Consider the following 15,689-nt stretch of genomic DNA (forward strand, 5'->3'; position numbering starts at 1 on the left):
AGCCAGACCTGGGGCAGGATTTCTCTGGCCAGACCGAGAGCTTCAGCGTAGGCTGCCTCTCCGGTGTCGTCCTGCTGCACCGCTCTGTTCACGAGGCCCATTTCGGCAGCTGCCCGGCCCCCCACGCACCTCCCTAAAAAGCGGGGAGATTAATGATAGAGAGATATATATAAAAAAATATATATATATATATATATAATATCCCTAGGTGTGAATGAGCGAATGAGTTGTCTGTCCCTGTGTGCCCTGCGATTGGCTGGCAACCAGTTCAGGGTGTCCCCTGCCCACTGCCCGGAGATGGCTGGGATGGGCTCCAGCCCCCCCGCGACCCTAATGAGGATAAGCAGTACGGCTAATGAGATGAGATATATATATATATATATATATATATATATGAATGAGAGAGAGAGAAAGAGAAAGAAAAAGAGAGAGAAATATATATATATATATAATCTATATTTGAGAGAAATATATGTATACATAAATGAGAGAGAGAGATAGAGATTTATATAGAGAGAGAGATATATATAGAGAGAGAGATAGAGAAAGAGAGATATATATATAGAGAATGAGAGAGATATAGATATATATATATGGAGAGAGGGAAAGAGAGAGAGAGAGAGAGAGAGAGAAAGAAAGAGAAAGAGTAAAAAGAGTGAAAGAGAAAGAAAGAGAGAAAGAGATATAGAAGATATAGGGATATATATATATATATATATATATATATATATATATATATATTACACAGGTATATTCAAAAAGACTTGAGGCTGTATTTGCTGCCAAAGGTGGATCAACAAAGTATTAAGCAAAGGCTGTGAATACTTACGTAAATGTGATTTTTTAGTTTTCTACTTTTAATCAATTCAAAAAAAGTAAAAAAAAAAAAACTTTCACATTGTCATAATGGAGTATTTTGTGTAGAATTTTGAGATAAGAGATTAAATTAATACAATTTGGAATGAGGCTGTAACATAACAAAATGTGGAAAAGGGGAATCGCTGTGAATACTTTCCGGATGCACTGTGTGTATATATATATATATATATATATATATATATATATATATATATAAAAGAGAGAGATATAGTGATATATATAGAGAAAGAGATATAGTGATATATATAGAGAAAGAGATATAGTGATATATATAGAGAAAGAGATATAGTGATATATATAGAGAAAGAGATATAGTGATATATAGAGAGAGGAGACGGAGAGAGAGAGAGAGAGAGAGAGAGAGAGAGAGAGAGAGAGAGAGAGAGTTAGAGTAAGAGAGAGAGAGTAAGAGTAAGAGAGTAAGAGAGAGAGAGAGAGAGAGAGAGCGAAAGAAAGAGAAAGAGTAAGAGAGTGAAAGAGTAAGAGAAAGAGAGCAAGAGAGAAAGAGAAAGAGAAAGAGAGAAAGATGAAGGGGTTAGGGAATATAAGCATCTGCTTCTTACAACCCTTTTTCGAACATATTATGTAACTTTATTTTGTTGTTGAGTTCTAGTTATTGTTCTGTTTTTATTTTAATGTTCGAAATAAAGTTCATTCATTTATTCATACGTGCAAATGTTTTTTCAATTTCCAGTGTCTCTAAAAGCCATCACAACAACATTATATTTCACAACAATAAGTAAGACTTATTATCACAGTGATAGGAATTCCATCTCTTTTAGCTTCCAAAAAGCTTTCCAAATGTCTTTGTGCTTTAATCCATACATTACCAATAATAATGTACCACTGAGCCAACCTGAGCTCAACCTACCACGATTATAAAAGTAAATATATTTGTTCAGATTCAGATCTACTTTATTGTCATTCTAGTACACGTGTATACAGAACGAAATGTCGATACATCTGACGCGCACATTTTTCTTGAATGTACAGATATAAAAAAAATGTTGTATTGAGTTGGGAGTATTGAAGTACTAATAATATGCTAAATAATTATAGCTATGTATAGTATTATACAGTAGTGCAAAGAGTGCAAGAGGAGCAGCTAACCAGATGTGCAAAATGGGCAGTCGACGACAGTTGTTGTTGTCGTTTCTTTAATTACTGATTTTTTTTTTACCACTAGGAGGCGCCAAATAATACAAACTGTCCCTTCAAATAATTAAATACATGTTTCTACTTAGCGGATTTAGAATATCACAGGTCCCGCGGGGAAAGAAAGACACAATTCCAATCTATACTAGAATACATATTATAGTACCTGTGAAGATGAGTTCCTTTGCCAATGCCAGTCCAACGGTGCGAGGCAACCTCTGACTTCCCCCTGTGTCATTTAAAAAACAACAACAATAATAATAAACCATCAAGGTCACGGCTTTCTTTGCCACCAGTTAAAATTTTGGAGCCCGACATCTTACCGGCCCCTGGGAGCAGCCCCCGCTTTGTCTCAATCAGGCCCATCTCTGCACAAAACGCTGGCGTGGAAAAACACAGGACGAGTCAAGGTCGGATATGATGAGTGTGATTAAGGCCAATGTGGTTGAGATTTCAAATTAAAATCTTGGATCCACGGGAGTTTAAACCCAACACAATAAAGCTTTTCTACACGACGCAGTAAACCATGGAAAACGAGCAGCATCGTTGATTTGCAATTGGAGGAAGCTGAAAAACCAACTCCGACAAGTTTTTATCCGTAATCCCAACTTAAATAAACCACAACCAAACTGAATTTTGCTCCCGCTATATTTTTCAATACGCACACTTATGTATGTACGTCTGTCTTGTGTCGGCTGCAGCAGAGGGCACCCGCACCCTGTCGTGCTGTGCGCCCTGTGTAGGGTTAAATACAGAAATAGAACCACCTACAGAGACTGGGCTTTTTAACACTGTGCGCCCTTTGGTCATGAAAATACAGTATCAAGGACCGTCTTGGAAAATTTGAATAGTGTGATAAAGTTCCTTATTTTTTCATGCAAAAAAGTCACGCATTCTGGATTCATAACATGTCACTCAGGTCAGGGTGACACAACACACTCTGTTCAACAGCAGGGCCCGACAGCTTTCGCTGGTTTACCCCTGCCGCATCATACAGGTGCCCTGTCCATCCCTTAGAAAGCGTCCAAACATCCCACTATCCTTTCAAAGTAGACTAAGGCTTCTATATAATATACAGCTAAAATATACATATTTTTATCCTCCAAAAACGTGCAATTAAAACCATACACAGGGTAGGCTGTAGAGATCATACTCATATTTGATTCCTGCAGTCCAAATGATTAAAATTGGATGATTCAGTCAAATTTTTCACTGCACAGCTCCTATTTAAGGTAAAAAAAACATGGTGCCAGAAAACATCAATAAATTATTCATTCAGAAAGAGGGAAATTATAACTTAAGGGGCTGTCGTCAATTCATAATCCCAAAGGTGAGAACCACCAGGAAAAGTATGTGTGCGTCTGTGTGTGGAGTCAAACTTTGGAACTATGGTTAACTTTGTTGTTATTGTTATATCATAACTGTTATTAACATGATTACCATTGTTATTATCATTGGTGTATTTAATAGGAGAGATGAAGGGGTAGGGAATAGAAACAATTTGCTTCTTACTACCCCTTTTCGAACATATTATGTAACATTATTTTGTTGTTGCGTTATTGTTCTGTTTTTTATTTTAGTGTTCGAATAAAGTTTTCATTCATTCATATATAAGTATAAATATATTATACATCTATAAAATACACTAATACTGTATATAGTATATCATGGTCAAAACATGTGATCATTTTTAAATGTATTAACAGGTGATTGCCATAATTATGCAAGACACGATCATTTGTTTATACGCTTAATAGCAGTGTCCAAAGTTACTTTGGGGACAGGTCTCTTAAAAGCCTTTGGCTTCAACCAGTAATCCTTTTTCTCTTCGGAGCCCTTATGCTCTATTTCCAGCTGCATCTGCTTTTATCTGTCTTTTAGCAATGCTGTTTAGGGCGGAACACATTAGGTAGGAGGAATGGGGGTGGGGTGCTAGAACCTGGCGTCATGTTTGTCCCAGCAGGTTATTTTTTTCTTTCTATATGATAGTGGATCATGAAAATGGTTAAAGTAAGCAAATGCCTGCATTAAGTACAATCATAATGCAAACCCAAAACTGAAGAAAGATGGGGGTGGGGGGCATTCGAGGGTGTTCAAGTAATGCATGTACTGGCATGCGGAACATGAGCAGGCTAAGGCTGCAATCATGATACAAGCCAGGAGATGGCAGAAGCGAGTAAAAAGGTTCTAAATTCCCCACAGCTCCTTTAAACACCGCAAAGATGGTGATATTTGACCAAATTTAGCTTTACAGACGTTTTAGTGGAAATGTTTTAAGCTTAAAACATTCTTCTACTCTATAGCATATGAATAATCTATATTTTATGTTGACAATATCTGTGTATTATTTGCCCTCTTGTAGGTTTTAGATCGGGGGATGCTGTCATAATAGTCTGTAGTTTGCAGTAATCTGTGGTCTGTGCAGCCCTTTGAGACTCTTTGTGATTAAGGGCCAAACAAATGAACAGGACTTGACTTGCAACAAAATTGAAAGAAAAGGAAAAAACAAATAAAATCCTAAAAATGTCACTTACCGGCGGTGCGGAGATCACAGGCCAAGGCGAGCTCCAGGCCGCCTCCCACGGCCACGCCCTCGACGGCCGCGATTGTGGGCATCGGCAGGGACGCTGGACCTCACGCGTCAAGTCAGATTGAAAAATGTAAAAGAAGGATTCTTCTTCTCTTACCGATCTGTGTCATGAGGGATCGCAGGCGATGAACAAAAAGATCAGACTCCCGGTCGTCCATCAAAGCTCTTTCTTTCAAGTCGGCACCTGCAAGGACCTCAAACGTTTGACACCGATTTTGGAGGAAAACACACTCTGGACTTCTGGAATTGGTCCTTAATTATGGAGCAGTTTGGAGGAGGACATTTTAGATTTGAGTGTTTCCTCACACACTGCTCACTCGATATGGAGTTTCTAGCAGTATCGTGCAGACCCTTCTATGTACCGGGAGAGTTAACTGTGGTCTACTTTACACCGCTATCGTTTCACCGGATGCTAACGTTAGCATAGCGCTAAATCTCCTGCCTGCTGCTATCAATAAACAGCAGCTTGCACACCCCAACGGAGCTTTATTGTCGACGGCGACTTTAATCGAACATGTTTATGGACTGTACTCCCAAATCCATTCAATTGTGGACTGAGCAATTCGGAAAAAACACTGGACAATGTGTAATGTAACATCAAACATTCCGGTTGTATCCAGCAACTCTGTTTGACCCTCACCCCCTCATCACCCCCCCGAGGAAAACAAAGCCTACTTACAACAAAGTCAGTTAGTTCTTTGTTCCTTTATCTCTTTGTTTCCTTATCCATCCATCCATCCATCCATTGTCTTCCGCTTATCCGAGGTCGGGTCGCGGGGGCAGCAGCGTTAAAAGGGAAGCCCAGACGTCCCTATCCCCAGCCACTTCTTCCAGCTCATCCGACGGGACCCCGAGGCGTTCCCAAGCCAGCCGAGAGACATAGTCTCTCCAACGTGTCCTGGGCCGCCCCCGGGGCCTCCTGCCGGTGGGACATGCCCGGAACACCTCCCGAGGGAGGCGTCCAGGAGGCATCCTTATTAGATGCCCGAGCCACCTCAACTGGCTCCTCTCAACGCGGAGGAGCAGTGGCTCTACTCCGAGTCCCTCCCGGATGACTGAGCTTCTCACCCTATCTCTAAGGGAGAACCCAGCCACCCTGCGGAGGAAACTCATTTCGGCCGCTTGTATCCGGGATCGAGTTCTTTCGGTCATGACCCAAAGTTCATGACCATAGGTGAGGGTAGGAACGTAGATGGACTGGTAGATCGAGAGCTTTGCCTTTCGGCTCAGCTCCCTCTTCACCACGACAGACCGGTACAGGGTCCGAATGACGGCAGACGCTGCACCGACCCGTCTGTCGATCTCCCGTTCCATCCTACCCTCACTCGTGAACAAGACCCCAAGATACTTGAACTCCTCCACTTGGGGCAAGACCTCCTCCCCGACACGGAGGGAGCATACCACCCTTTTCCGACTGAGAACCATGGCCTCGGACTTGGAGGTGCTGATCCCCATCCCGGCCGCTTCACACTCGGTTGCGAATCGCTCCAGCGAGAGCTGAAGATCACGGGCTGAGGAAGCCAACAGCACCACGTCATCTGCAAAAAGCAGTGACGCAATGCTGAGGCCCCCAAACCGGACTCCATCCCCGCCAAGGCTGCGCCTAGAAATTCTGTCCATAAAAGTTATGAACAGAATCGGTGACAAAGGGCAGCCCTGGCGGAGCCCAACCCTCACCGGGAACGAATCCGACTTATTGCCGGCAATGCGGACCAGACTCTGGCACCGGGCATACAGGGACCGCACAGCCCGGATAAGACTGTGCGGTACCCCATACTCCCGAAGCACCCCCCACAGGGCCTCCCGAGGAACACGGTCGAATGCCTTCTCCAAGTCCACAAAACACATGTAGACCGGACAGGCAAATTCCCATGCACCCTCAAAGACCCTGAAGAGTGTATAGAGCTGGTCCAGTGTTCCACGGCCAGGACGAAAACCACACTGTTCCTCCTGAATCCGAGATTCGACTTCCTGGCGGACACTCCTCTCCAGTACCCCTGAATAGACCTTACCAGGGAGGCTGAGAAGTGTGATTCCCCTGTAGTTGGAACACACTCTCCGGTCCCCCTTCTTAAAGACGGGAACCACCACCCCAGTCTGCCAGTCCAGAGGCACTGTCCCCGATGTCCACGCGATGTTGCAGAGGCGCGTCAACCATGACACGCCCACAACATCCAGAGCCTTAATGAAGTCTGGGCGGATCTCATCGACCCCCGGGGCCCTGCCACCGAGGAGTTTTTTGACAACCTCGGTGACTTCAACCCCAGTGATACGAGAGCCCAACCCAGAGTCCTCAGGCTCTGCTTCCCCAGAGGAAGACGTGCCGGTGGAATTGAGGAGGTCTTCGAAGTACTCCGCCCACCGATTCACAACGTCCCGGGTCGAGGTCAGCAGCGCCCCATCGGCACTATACACAGTGTCGATGGCACACCGCTTCCTCCCCCTAAGACGTCGGATGGTGGACCAGAATTTCCTCGAAGCCGTTCGGAAGTCGGCTTCCATGGCCTCGCCAAACTCCTCCCATGCCCGAGTTTTTGCCTCGGCAACCGCCAAAGCCGCATTCCGCTTGGCCAGCCGATACCTGCCAGCTGCTTCCAGAGTCCCACAGGCCAGGAAGGCCCGATAAGACTCCTTCTTCAGCTTGACGGCATCCCTCACCGCCGGTGACCACCAACGGGTCTGAGGGTTGCCACCGCGGCAGGCACCGACTACCTTGCGGCCACAGCTCCGATCAGCCGCCTCGACAATGGAGGCGCGGAACATGGTCCACTCGGACTCAATGTCCCCCGCCTCCCTCGGGACATGGGCGAAGTTCTGCCAGAGGTGTGAATTGAAACTTCTTCTGACAGGAGATTCTGCCAGCCGTTCCCAACAGACCCTCACAACACGCTTGGGTCTGCCGGGTCGGGCCGGCATCTTCCCCCACCATCGAAGCCAACTCACCACCAGGTGGTGATCAGTTGACAGCTCCGCCCCTCTCTTCACCCGAGTGTCCAGAACATGCGGCCGCAGGTCCGACGAAACGATGACAAAGTCGATCATCGAACTACGGCCTAGGGTGTCCTGGTGCCAAGTGCACATATGGACACCCTTATGTCTGAAAATGGTGTTCATTATGGACAGACCATGACGAGCACAGAAGTCCAATAACGAAACACCACTCGGGTTCAGGTCAGGGGGGCCGTTCTTCCCAATCACGCCCTTCCAGGTCTCACTGTCATTGCCCACGTGAGCGTTGAAGTCTCCCAGCAGTACGAGGGAGTCCCCAGGGGGCGCGCTCTCAAGCACACCCTCTAAGGACCCCAAGAAGGTTGGGTACTCCGAACTGCTATTTGGTGCATAAGCACAAACAACAGTCAGGACCCGTCCCCCCACCCGAAGGCGGAGGGAGGCTACCCTCTCGTCTACCGGGGTGAACCCCAACGTACAGGCGCCGAGCCGTGGAGCAATTAATATGCCCACACCGGCTCTGCGCCTCTCACCACGGGCAACTCCAGAGTGGAAGAGAGTCCAACCCCTCTCAAGAGGACTGGTACCAGAGCCCAAGCCGTGCGTAGAGGTGAGTCCGACTATATCTAGTCGGAATTTCTCAACCTCACGCACCAACTCGGGCTCCTTCCCTGCCAGAGAGGTAACGTTCCATGTCCCAAAAGCCAGTTTCTGTAGCCAGGGATCGTCGCGCCAAGGACCCCTCCCTTGGCTGCTACCCAGCTCTCTGCGCACCCGACCCCTTTGGCCCCTCCTACAGGTGGTGAGCCCATGGGAAGACGGTCCCACGTCGTCCCTTCGGGCTGTGCCCGGCCGGCCCCCGTGGGTAAGGGTCCGGCCACCAGGCGCTCGCCAGCGGACCCCACCTCCAGGCCTGGCTCCAGAAGGGGGCCCCGGTAACCCGCGTCCGGGCGAGGGAAATCGAGGACCAAAGTTTTCTCTCATCATTAGGGGTCTTCTGATCTGCGTTTTGTCTGGCCACTCACCTAGGACCTGTTTGCCATGGGTGACCCTACCAGGGGCTTAAAGCCCCCGACAACATAGCTCCTAGGATCATTGGGACACACAAACTCCTCCACCACGATAAGGTAGCAGATCCTTATCCTCACTGTAAATGTGGAACTGGAGTCGTCCAATTTCGTTGTCACAGCATATCCCATGTTGTAACAATGACAATAAAGGCATATTCTATATTCTATTCTATTCTATATTGGAGGCCCACGCAGGCCGGGTGGGGTTCAATGGCTGAAATCCTAAGGCCATCTGCTGCCATTGAGTTGATTCTTTGGGTGGAGAGACAGCCATAACATATATTTTAAGACAAATTTCATAGCCGACGTGACTTGATTCCACCCAAGAAGGTGAGAAGGAAGGGAAGGCGGACCATCACCCATGTGCCCCTCCTTTGCCAGGTCTGCTTGGTACTGCATGCAGAAATTTGATGGGATTAACAGAAAGAAAACCCACAATTTGGTTGCCAATAATTAATTTTCTGCCTGTATAGGTAAATGTATCCGACTAAATATTTCATGATCAGGAATCAGTTAACATCAGCCTATCAAAACATGAGAGCACAGCCATTTTTATTACAATGGAAAACCTTGTTCGTCGGCTTCGGTAATCTAATCAAGTTAGAACAAAAGAGTTGTCTTGTGGGGGTAGGGGGTGGCACTTGAATCTATAGACGGAATGAAAAAGGGGGAAAAGTTTCTGTAGCAGGAAGAAAAACAGGGGGGTTTCTGTAGCCAATTAGAGAATTTCTTTACAGTCATTGTCAAACTTTTTTTTAACTCATTGAGAGACAAATGTCATAGGATGGAGAAAACAAAGTTGTCCGTCAACGGGGGGGGGGGAAAGACAAAGGAAACAACTTACAGTGGATCTGAAAAGGAATTGGACTTTGCGTATATTTAAATCTTCTTGTTTTCACCATTCTCTAACATTCAAGCACTGTGAAATTGTATTATAAATGAGATTAAATCTAATGCCATTTCGTATGTCACTGGTGGCCTAGTGGTTAGGTTTTGGTGCCCTTACCGCCGCAACCCAGGTTTGATTGCCATGCCTTGGATTTTAATTGATCACTAATTGCACAAATACAGTCGTGTACCGTAAAACTTTGTGAAGTAACGCACGACAAAAAAATACTGTGTGCAGTTCCAATTTTATCCACCATATTTTCCGGTATATACCGTATTTTCCGCACTATAGGGCGCACCGGGTTATAGGGCGCACCCCCAAAAAATAGTTTTTGGTCCTATTTTTGACATACATGAGGCGCACCGGATTATAAGGCGCTACAATGGGAACGTGGACAAAACAGCCAGATGATTCAGCCCAACTTATTACCCCCTTAACATTCCCAAAGCTTGCAAAGAAGCAAATACGTGTCGTAGACACGTGCGGATGCGGTGTCCGTACCATGTCACTGAAATGCATCGTTCCATCATTCGGAAGGTTAAAGTCTTGGGATTCAAGAAATGCCAACCATTCCTTAGTTTCTATTTTCTTTTTCGCTCGCAACTTTACTGTGCATATGACAATAAACACTTGGAATTGAGTTTAATTCACTCAACTCATCACAGCAACATCAAGATCGTTCTAAAACAAGATACCGGGAAAATATAAAGCCGCATAGCTCACCTAAGTTCTCACATTCAATAATGATACGCAACCATGGTCTTACAACCGTGAGTGGGGTAAATCCAGGAGAGTAAAATATTTAAAAATACAGACTAATGAAACATGTTTCTTTATGGCATACTTTAGCAAGCTTGCTATTCATCTTTTTCGGCCAATTGCAGGCTTTGTTTTAGCCCTCTAGCCTATCCGAGGCTCCGAATAACTTCAACCAATAGCGATCGATTTAACTGATGATTGACACATCTTTTTCGGCCAATTGCAGGGTTTGTTTCGTCCCTCTAGCCTATCCGAGGCTCAGAATAACTTCAGCCAATAGCGATCGATTCAAATGATGATTGACACATTGGTTAGCCAATGAAACGCCGGTATATAAATCCCAGCATACACCGCGGACTACTCCACGTTCAAGGGGGGAAATCGAGTCGGCGGCTGTTGCGTAAGTTGCGAGACCTTGCGACTTAATATTGAGCCATATATAAGGCGCACTGTATTATAAGGCGCATGGTCAGCTTTTGAAAAAAATTAAGACTTTTAGGTGCGCCTTATAGTGCGGAAAATAGTCCTAGTGTGCACATTCATATTTCTGGCTAACCTAGGGTTATTAGGTACACCATATTGTCTAGAAAAGACTGTATTTTTAATTCACATGACTTTTCATTAACCATTCTCACCAGCACAGAAAACACCTGGAACCAAACTCCGGACGATGAGAACTCGTACTGTCGAGTCGCTGGACAGCGTTGACACCAGCTCAATCATCTGATTACAAACACACAACTGAAGTTGTGTCATTAGGACTGAATTATAGTACACTGACCTGTGATACAAGCAGGTGGCCCAAAGCGTTCCGGGCCTTGTGTCTGCGCATGAGTACTTCCGCAATACCTGAAGAACAAAATCAAAATTAAAAAGCTGATTTTTTTTCTCAACTTGGATTATGTGAGTTGTTGATTAGTTTAACTTATTCAGTGCCATGACATATAAATGTTGTCAGAAGCATTGTCCCCAAGTGCCAAAACGTAAACAGACTTTCTTCTTCTTTTTTTTAAGAAAAAAACTATTCTAGCTGATCAGTAAGTATCAAGCCTCTGGGAATGATTTCAGTATGATAGATCACCGCTAGATGGCAGGAATGGCTTTGATCAGATCGAGGAGCACCCACTCTCGTCTCTTGCTCTATCCAGCGATTGAGAGTGTGTGGGCGGCCCCCAAGTGACCAAAATGTCAACGGAAACATGATCTTGCAAAGTTCATGCATATGTTCAGTGTTCTTGCTGTAGAATGGTTTTTGCAAGCAAAGTGCCCTTGTGTCCATGGATAGAATTGTTTAGATATTGGAGGAAGCACACATGTGAAAAATAAATAAACAAAAACAACCAAATGCATGCTTGAAATGCATCCTTCAACAAAAATCCGTTCTTCGATAGTTTTCTCAAAAATGAGTATTAAAGAAACTTAGCAATGCTCTATGAGGCTATTTTTACCCCTTAAAAGCCCGCCAGACTCTTGATAAACAAATAATATATGATGACCATTTCAAAATATGCTCATCACAGAAACATCGCCCTCAGTCTGAAACAAGATACCCCAAAACTATAAAGCCAGTGTAACTCACCAATTAGGTCCCCTGCTTGTCATCAAATCCGTTGAAAGTCAGCAAAACTGACTTTATTTCATCAAAGATAATCCAAACAGGTAAAATATTTACTCCAAATTTGCCAACATATATAAAAAAATCCGCCTAAAAGCATGTGTACTTCATTCAACATTCCTTATTGTACTGCAATCATTTTGCACCAAAACTCTCCTTTAAAAATAAATAGATTTCTAAAATTATTCCAAATGTGAGAGTTAGGCTCTGACCTTTCTTTTGACACCACTCTCAGACAATAGAATGCTTTTTATCACGCTCCCCAGCCTGGTTTAGCCTATACTGGCCTGATTTAATAAAACCGATGGCGCAACATGTAGCTCCGAAAATCTTCAACCAGTAGTAACCGATTCAAATGATGATAGAGACATTGGTTAGCATATTAAATTCCAAACCTTATTTTATGCCATTTTCCGAGTGTTTACAGTGTTCATTTTACCTCTGAAAAGTGACGGGTCCTGGGGATTTGCATGCTGAAAAATCTATGGGTCCCAACAGAGATCTATGGCTCCCTAAAATTTTGTCTTATCCAGGTTGAAATTGTAAATCGGAGACAAATATATGAATAAATCTATAAATCTATATATTCATTCAGTTTTAATCATCACACTTAATTGGTAATACAAAGCAGTTATCACTTCAGATTTCTCAGTTCCTAAAAATATTGTACATTATACAAAATAATATTGCTGAAATATTAGTCTGTATATTCATGCAGTTTTAATCACTTCAGATTTTTCAGTTCATATATTCTTCGTGGTTTGCTGTCCCGCCACAGTTGTAATGCCTTCTCAAGGTCCAATCCATTATCATCCTTCTCATAGCGTCACCAGGAATAGAATTGAGTCCATTTTGGCAGAAAAGTCCTTTTCTTGCTAGGAGTATTCTTTTGTTTATTATCTTTCGTCGAATCATTCGCTTCAACACACGTGTTTTCCTTGCCTCCGCGATCTTCCGAAGAATTTCTCTGCCGTTTTTTCGTGCAGGAATTATTGCCGTTATCACTTTCTACATTATGTTTCGACTTATTACTGAGACTGAAGAAATGACCAATTTTGTGTCGATTTTCACCTAATATTGTCTTGCTCGACATGAATGAGGTTTATTATAAAAAAAAAACTTCAAAAATTAAGTAGCTTGGACGTTCACTGTAGAAGGAAAAAATACATGCAAATATATAAGTAGAGTAATACATTTTCTTATTCAAGTTATGAGTTAATTTTCTGCATTAAATTATTTTTGGTAATATACCGATTAAAGGGATCACCACAAACCCGTCTTTTTTCATTTTCTCTTTTTATACTTCCTTTTTTTCTTAATTTCTTTATACAACATAATAATTCGTAACATAACACATCAAAGCAAGTGAGCCGTTTGAGAGCCGGCTCTCTTTGATGAGTTGAGCCGAAAAATCCGGTTCTCTAAAAAGAGACGGACCGACGAGATCTCGTTGGCCGAGATCGGCGTGCAGACGAAAACTCGAACCGCGAGACCAAAACAACATCTGCCGGATCTGCCTGACGAAAAGTTTGGAGTGCGGTAAATCTTTGTTAAAAAAAAAAGTAATCAGGTAATAATCACAATTTGGTGTCATAAAAGTGGCGCAGTAGTTAGCGCGTGTGCGGCACAGTTCTGAGGTCATGAGATCAAACTGCCTGTGTGGAGCTTGCATGTTCTCCCCGGTTAATCGGCCTGTCTGAATGTTCCCTAGGAGTGAATGAACAAAGTGGGTTGTCTGTCTCTGTGTGCAAGCAGTTGAGGGTGTCCCCTGCCCACTGCCCAAAGATAGCTGGGATGGGCTCCAATACCCCCCGCGACCCTACTGATGATAAGCGGCGCAGATAATGGATGGATATAATCAGGGTTGGGTAGGGTTACTTTAACTTGGTTACTATCAATTACTTTTGGATTACTCCAATACCAAATATGCTAATAAAAGACAAAAGAAACTAAATATTAATACAATTATGACCAGGGTTGGGTAGGGTTACTTTAACTGGATTACTTTCAATGACTTTTGGATGACTCCAATACCAAATACGCTAATAAAAGACAAAAGAAACTAAATAGGAATCAAATGACTCCATTTTGTGCAGGCTTGGGGAGTAACGGAATACATGGAAGGGCAAAAAGCTGTTTGGATGTATTTTCTGTGGCATTTGATGTTCGTTTTGCCGGAGATCGAAGAGATCAAACCCAGGAGAGAAAGCTTACCACGTGTTGTGAGTCATCATTTTATTCCTATAGAGTTTCTTTTGTCTTTTATGAGCACATTTGGTATTGGAGTCATCCAAAAGTCATTGAAAGTAATCAAGTTAAAGTAACCCTACCCAACCCTGGATATATGGGAGTTATTTTGCGAGTAACATGCTACTTTTGGGTGTTTTAAATGAAGTAACGAGTTGCTGTTTTTCGATAACGTGCCTAACGATGCTAATGAGCCATTTTCAGGACCAGTCCGCGAGCTACTCAGGTGTACTTGGGAGGCTACCTGGTGCTCGCGGAAATTGCGGTGGTAAACACAACTATACAAACTTATGACACCAAGTGAATAGTATATTTTAAAGCTAATTTCAAGCTACACTAACACACCAAGTGAATAATATATATTTTAACGAGAATTTCAAACATGTCTCCGGGAGACTTCCATTTCCCCCTCTACCTTCGTCCTTCCCAGTCAGTCTTTTGAGTTCCACCTGGGCAGCGTCGCTTTCGGCCACCGAGTGTTGCCGCCTGCCGCCTCCCGAGCGACCGTAGCCGGCTACGGTTGCCAGCACTCGCCGCCGGTGGAAAGAGAAAAGCGGCGACGACGAAAAATACCGGAGAAGTAGCGACGACATTTTCGCTTTTCAGGTGGATGACGCACTTCCGCCCACTTCGAGGAAGTTTTTCGTGAGTTCAATTTGGATTTATAAATCAAATCAAATCAAATTTAGTTGGATAATTATTTTACAGTAACAAATTGCAACTAAAAAGATACAATGATCAATAAAAAAATAAAATCATTTTCTTTGCCCCCATCCAAACACCAACCAAAATTCCAAATTACTATTCGGCGCCATTTTAGGATCATAACCTTCACTCGAAAAATGTAAAACTAAATAAAATAAAATAAAATTTAGTTGGACAATTATTTTACAGTAACGAATTGCAACTCAAAAAAACATTTTAATGTACAATAAAAAAATGAAATCCTTTTCTTTCTCAAACTACCACCCAAAATTTCAAATGGCTCAATCTTACTATTTGGCGCCATTTTTGTGTCATAACCTTCACTCGAAAAATGTGAAATATTGAATGTTTTTCAAATAATATCTGAAACTATAAGAGAAATGTATTCGTCCAGCTCAGGATATAATTCTTTACCATTTTTTATAACCGCCGAGGGTTTTAATCCGGCCCGCGAGACCAGGCCGAGAGAAGCACAAGAAGAAAAAAACCGAGCTGCCGTTTGAAATATGTCTGCTTGGTGTCGCCAAAGCCAGGCGCCACTCGCAACGCAAAAACTGGAGCTGTATTTTTCTTTCTCTTTTTTATTTTTCTCCGTTTTTCCTTTTTTTTCTCTTTTTCTCTCCCTCTTTTTAATTTATTTATCTTGTTTTTTTTCTCACTTTATTTTTCTCATTTCCTGTTTCTCTGTTTTCCTTTCTCTTTCTTTTTTCTTCAAGCTATTTTTCTATTTATTACCGTTCTCTATGTTGACAATATCTGTGTATTATTTGTTATTACAACATTTGTGCAGTCCCATCTCAAGGTTTCTTCATTTTCCTCATGTTGAGGTTT

The 15,689-nt window shown here is 43.3% G+C and overlaps 1 protein-coding gene across 5 annotated transcripts in view; it reads right to left on the reverse strand.

The window, feature by feature from the left end:
* echdc2 (enoyl CoA hydratase domain containing 2) overlaps nt 1-14,798 on the reverse strand; it is a 42,437-nt gene extending 27,639 nt beyond the window's left edge. For 3 of the 5 annotated variants that reach the window (XR_015852191.1, XM_088349141.1, XM_088349142.1), the window contains exons 1-8: nt 14,569-14,798; nt 11,073-11,140; nt 10,927-11,014; nt 4,722-4,808; nt 4,569-4,661; nt 2,358-2,414; nt 2,201-2,263; nt 9-133 (exon numbers count right to left, since the gene is read on the reverse strand). Coding sequence is in view for 4 of the 5 variants with exons in the window: in XM_088349141.1 (XP_088205267.1) it covers nt 9-133; nt 2,201-2,263; nt 2,358-2,414; nt 4,569-4,661; nt 4,722-4,808; nt 10,927-11,014; nt 11,073-11,140; nt 14,569-14,746 (759 nt within the window). In the remaining variant the exon portion in view is untranslated. The remainder of the gene's footprint in view (nt 1-8; nt 134-2,200; nt 2,264-2,357; nt 2,415-4,568; nt 4,662-4,721; nt 4,809-10,926; nt 11,015-11,072; nt 11,141-14,568) is intronic. The other 2 variants (XM_088349144.1, XM_088349143.1) reach the window with 2 other exon arrangements.
* Between the last annotated feature and the right edge of the window lie 891 nt (nt 14,799-15,689).

This window comes from Urocampus carinirostris, chromosome 12 (genome assembly GCF_059441175.1).
Source record: "Urocampus carinirostris isolate Australia breed hairy pipefish chromosome 12, RoL_Ucar_1.0, whole genome shotgun sequence".
NCBI lineage: Eukaryota > Metazoa > Chordata > Actinopteri > Syngnathiformes > Syngnathidae > Urocampus > Urocampus carinirostris.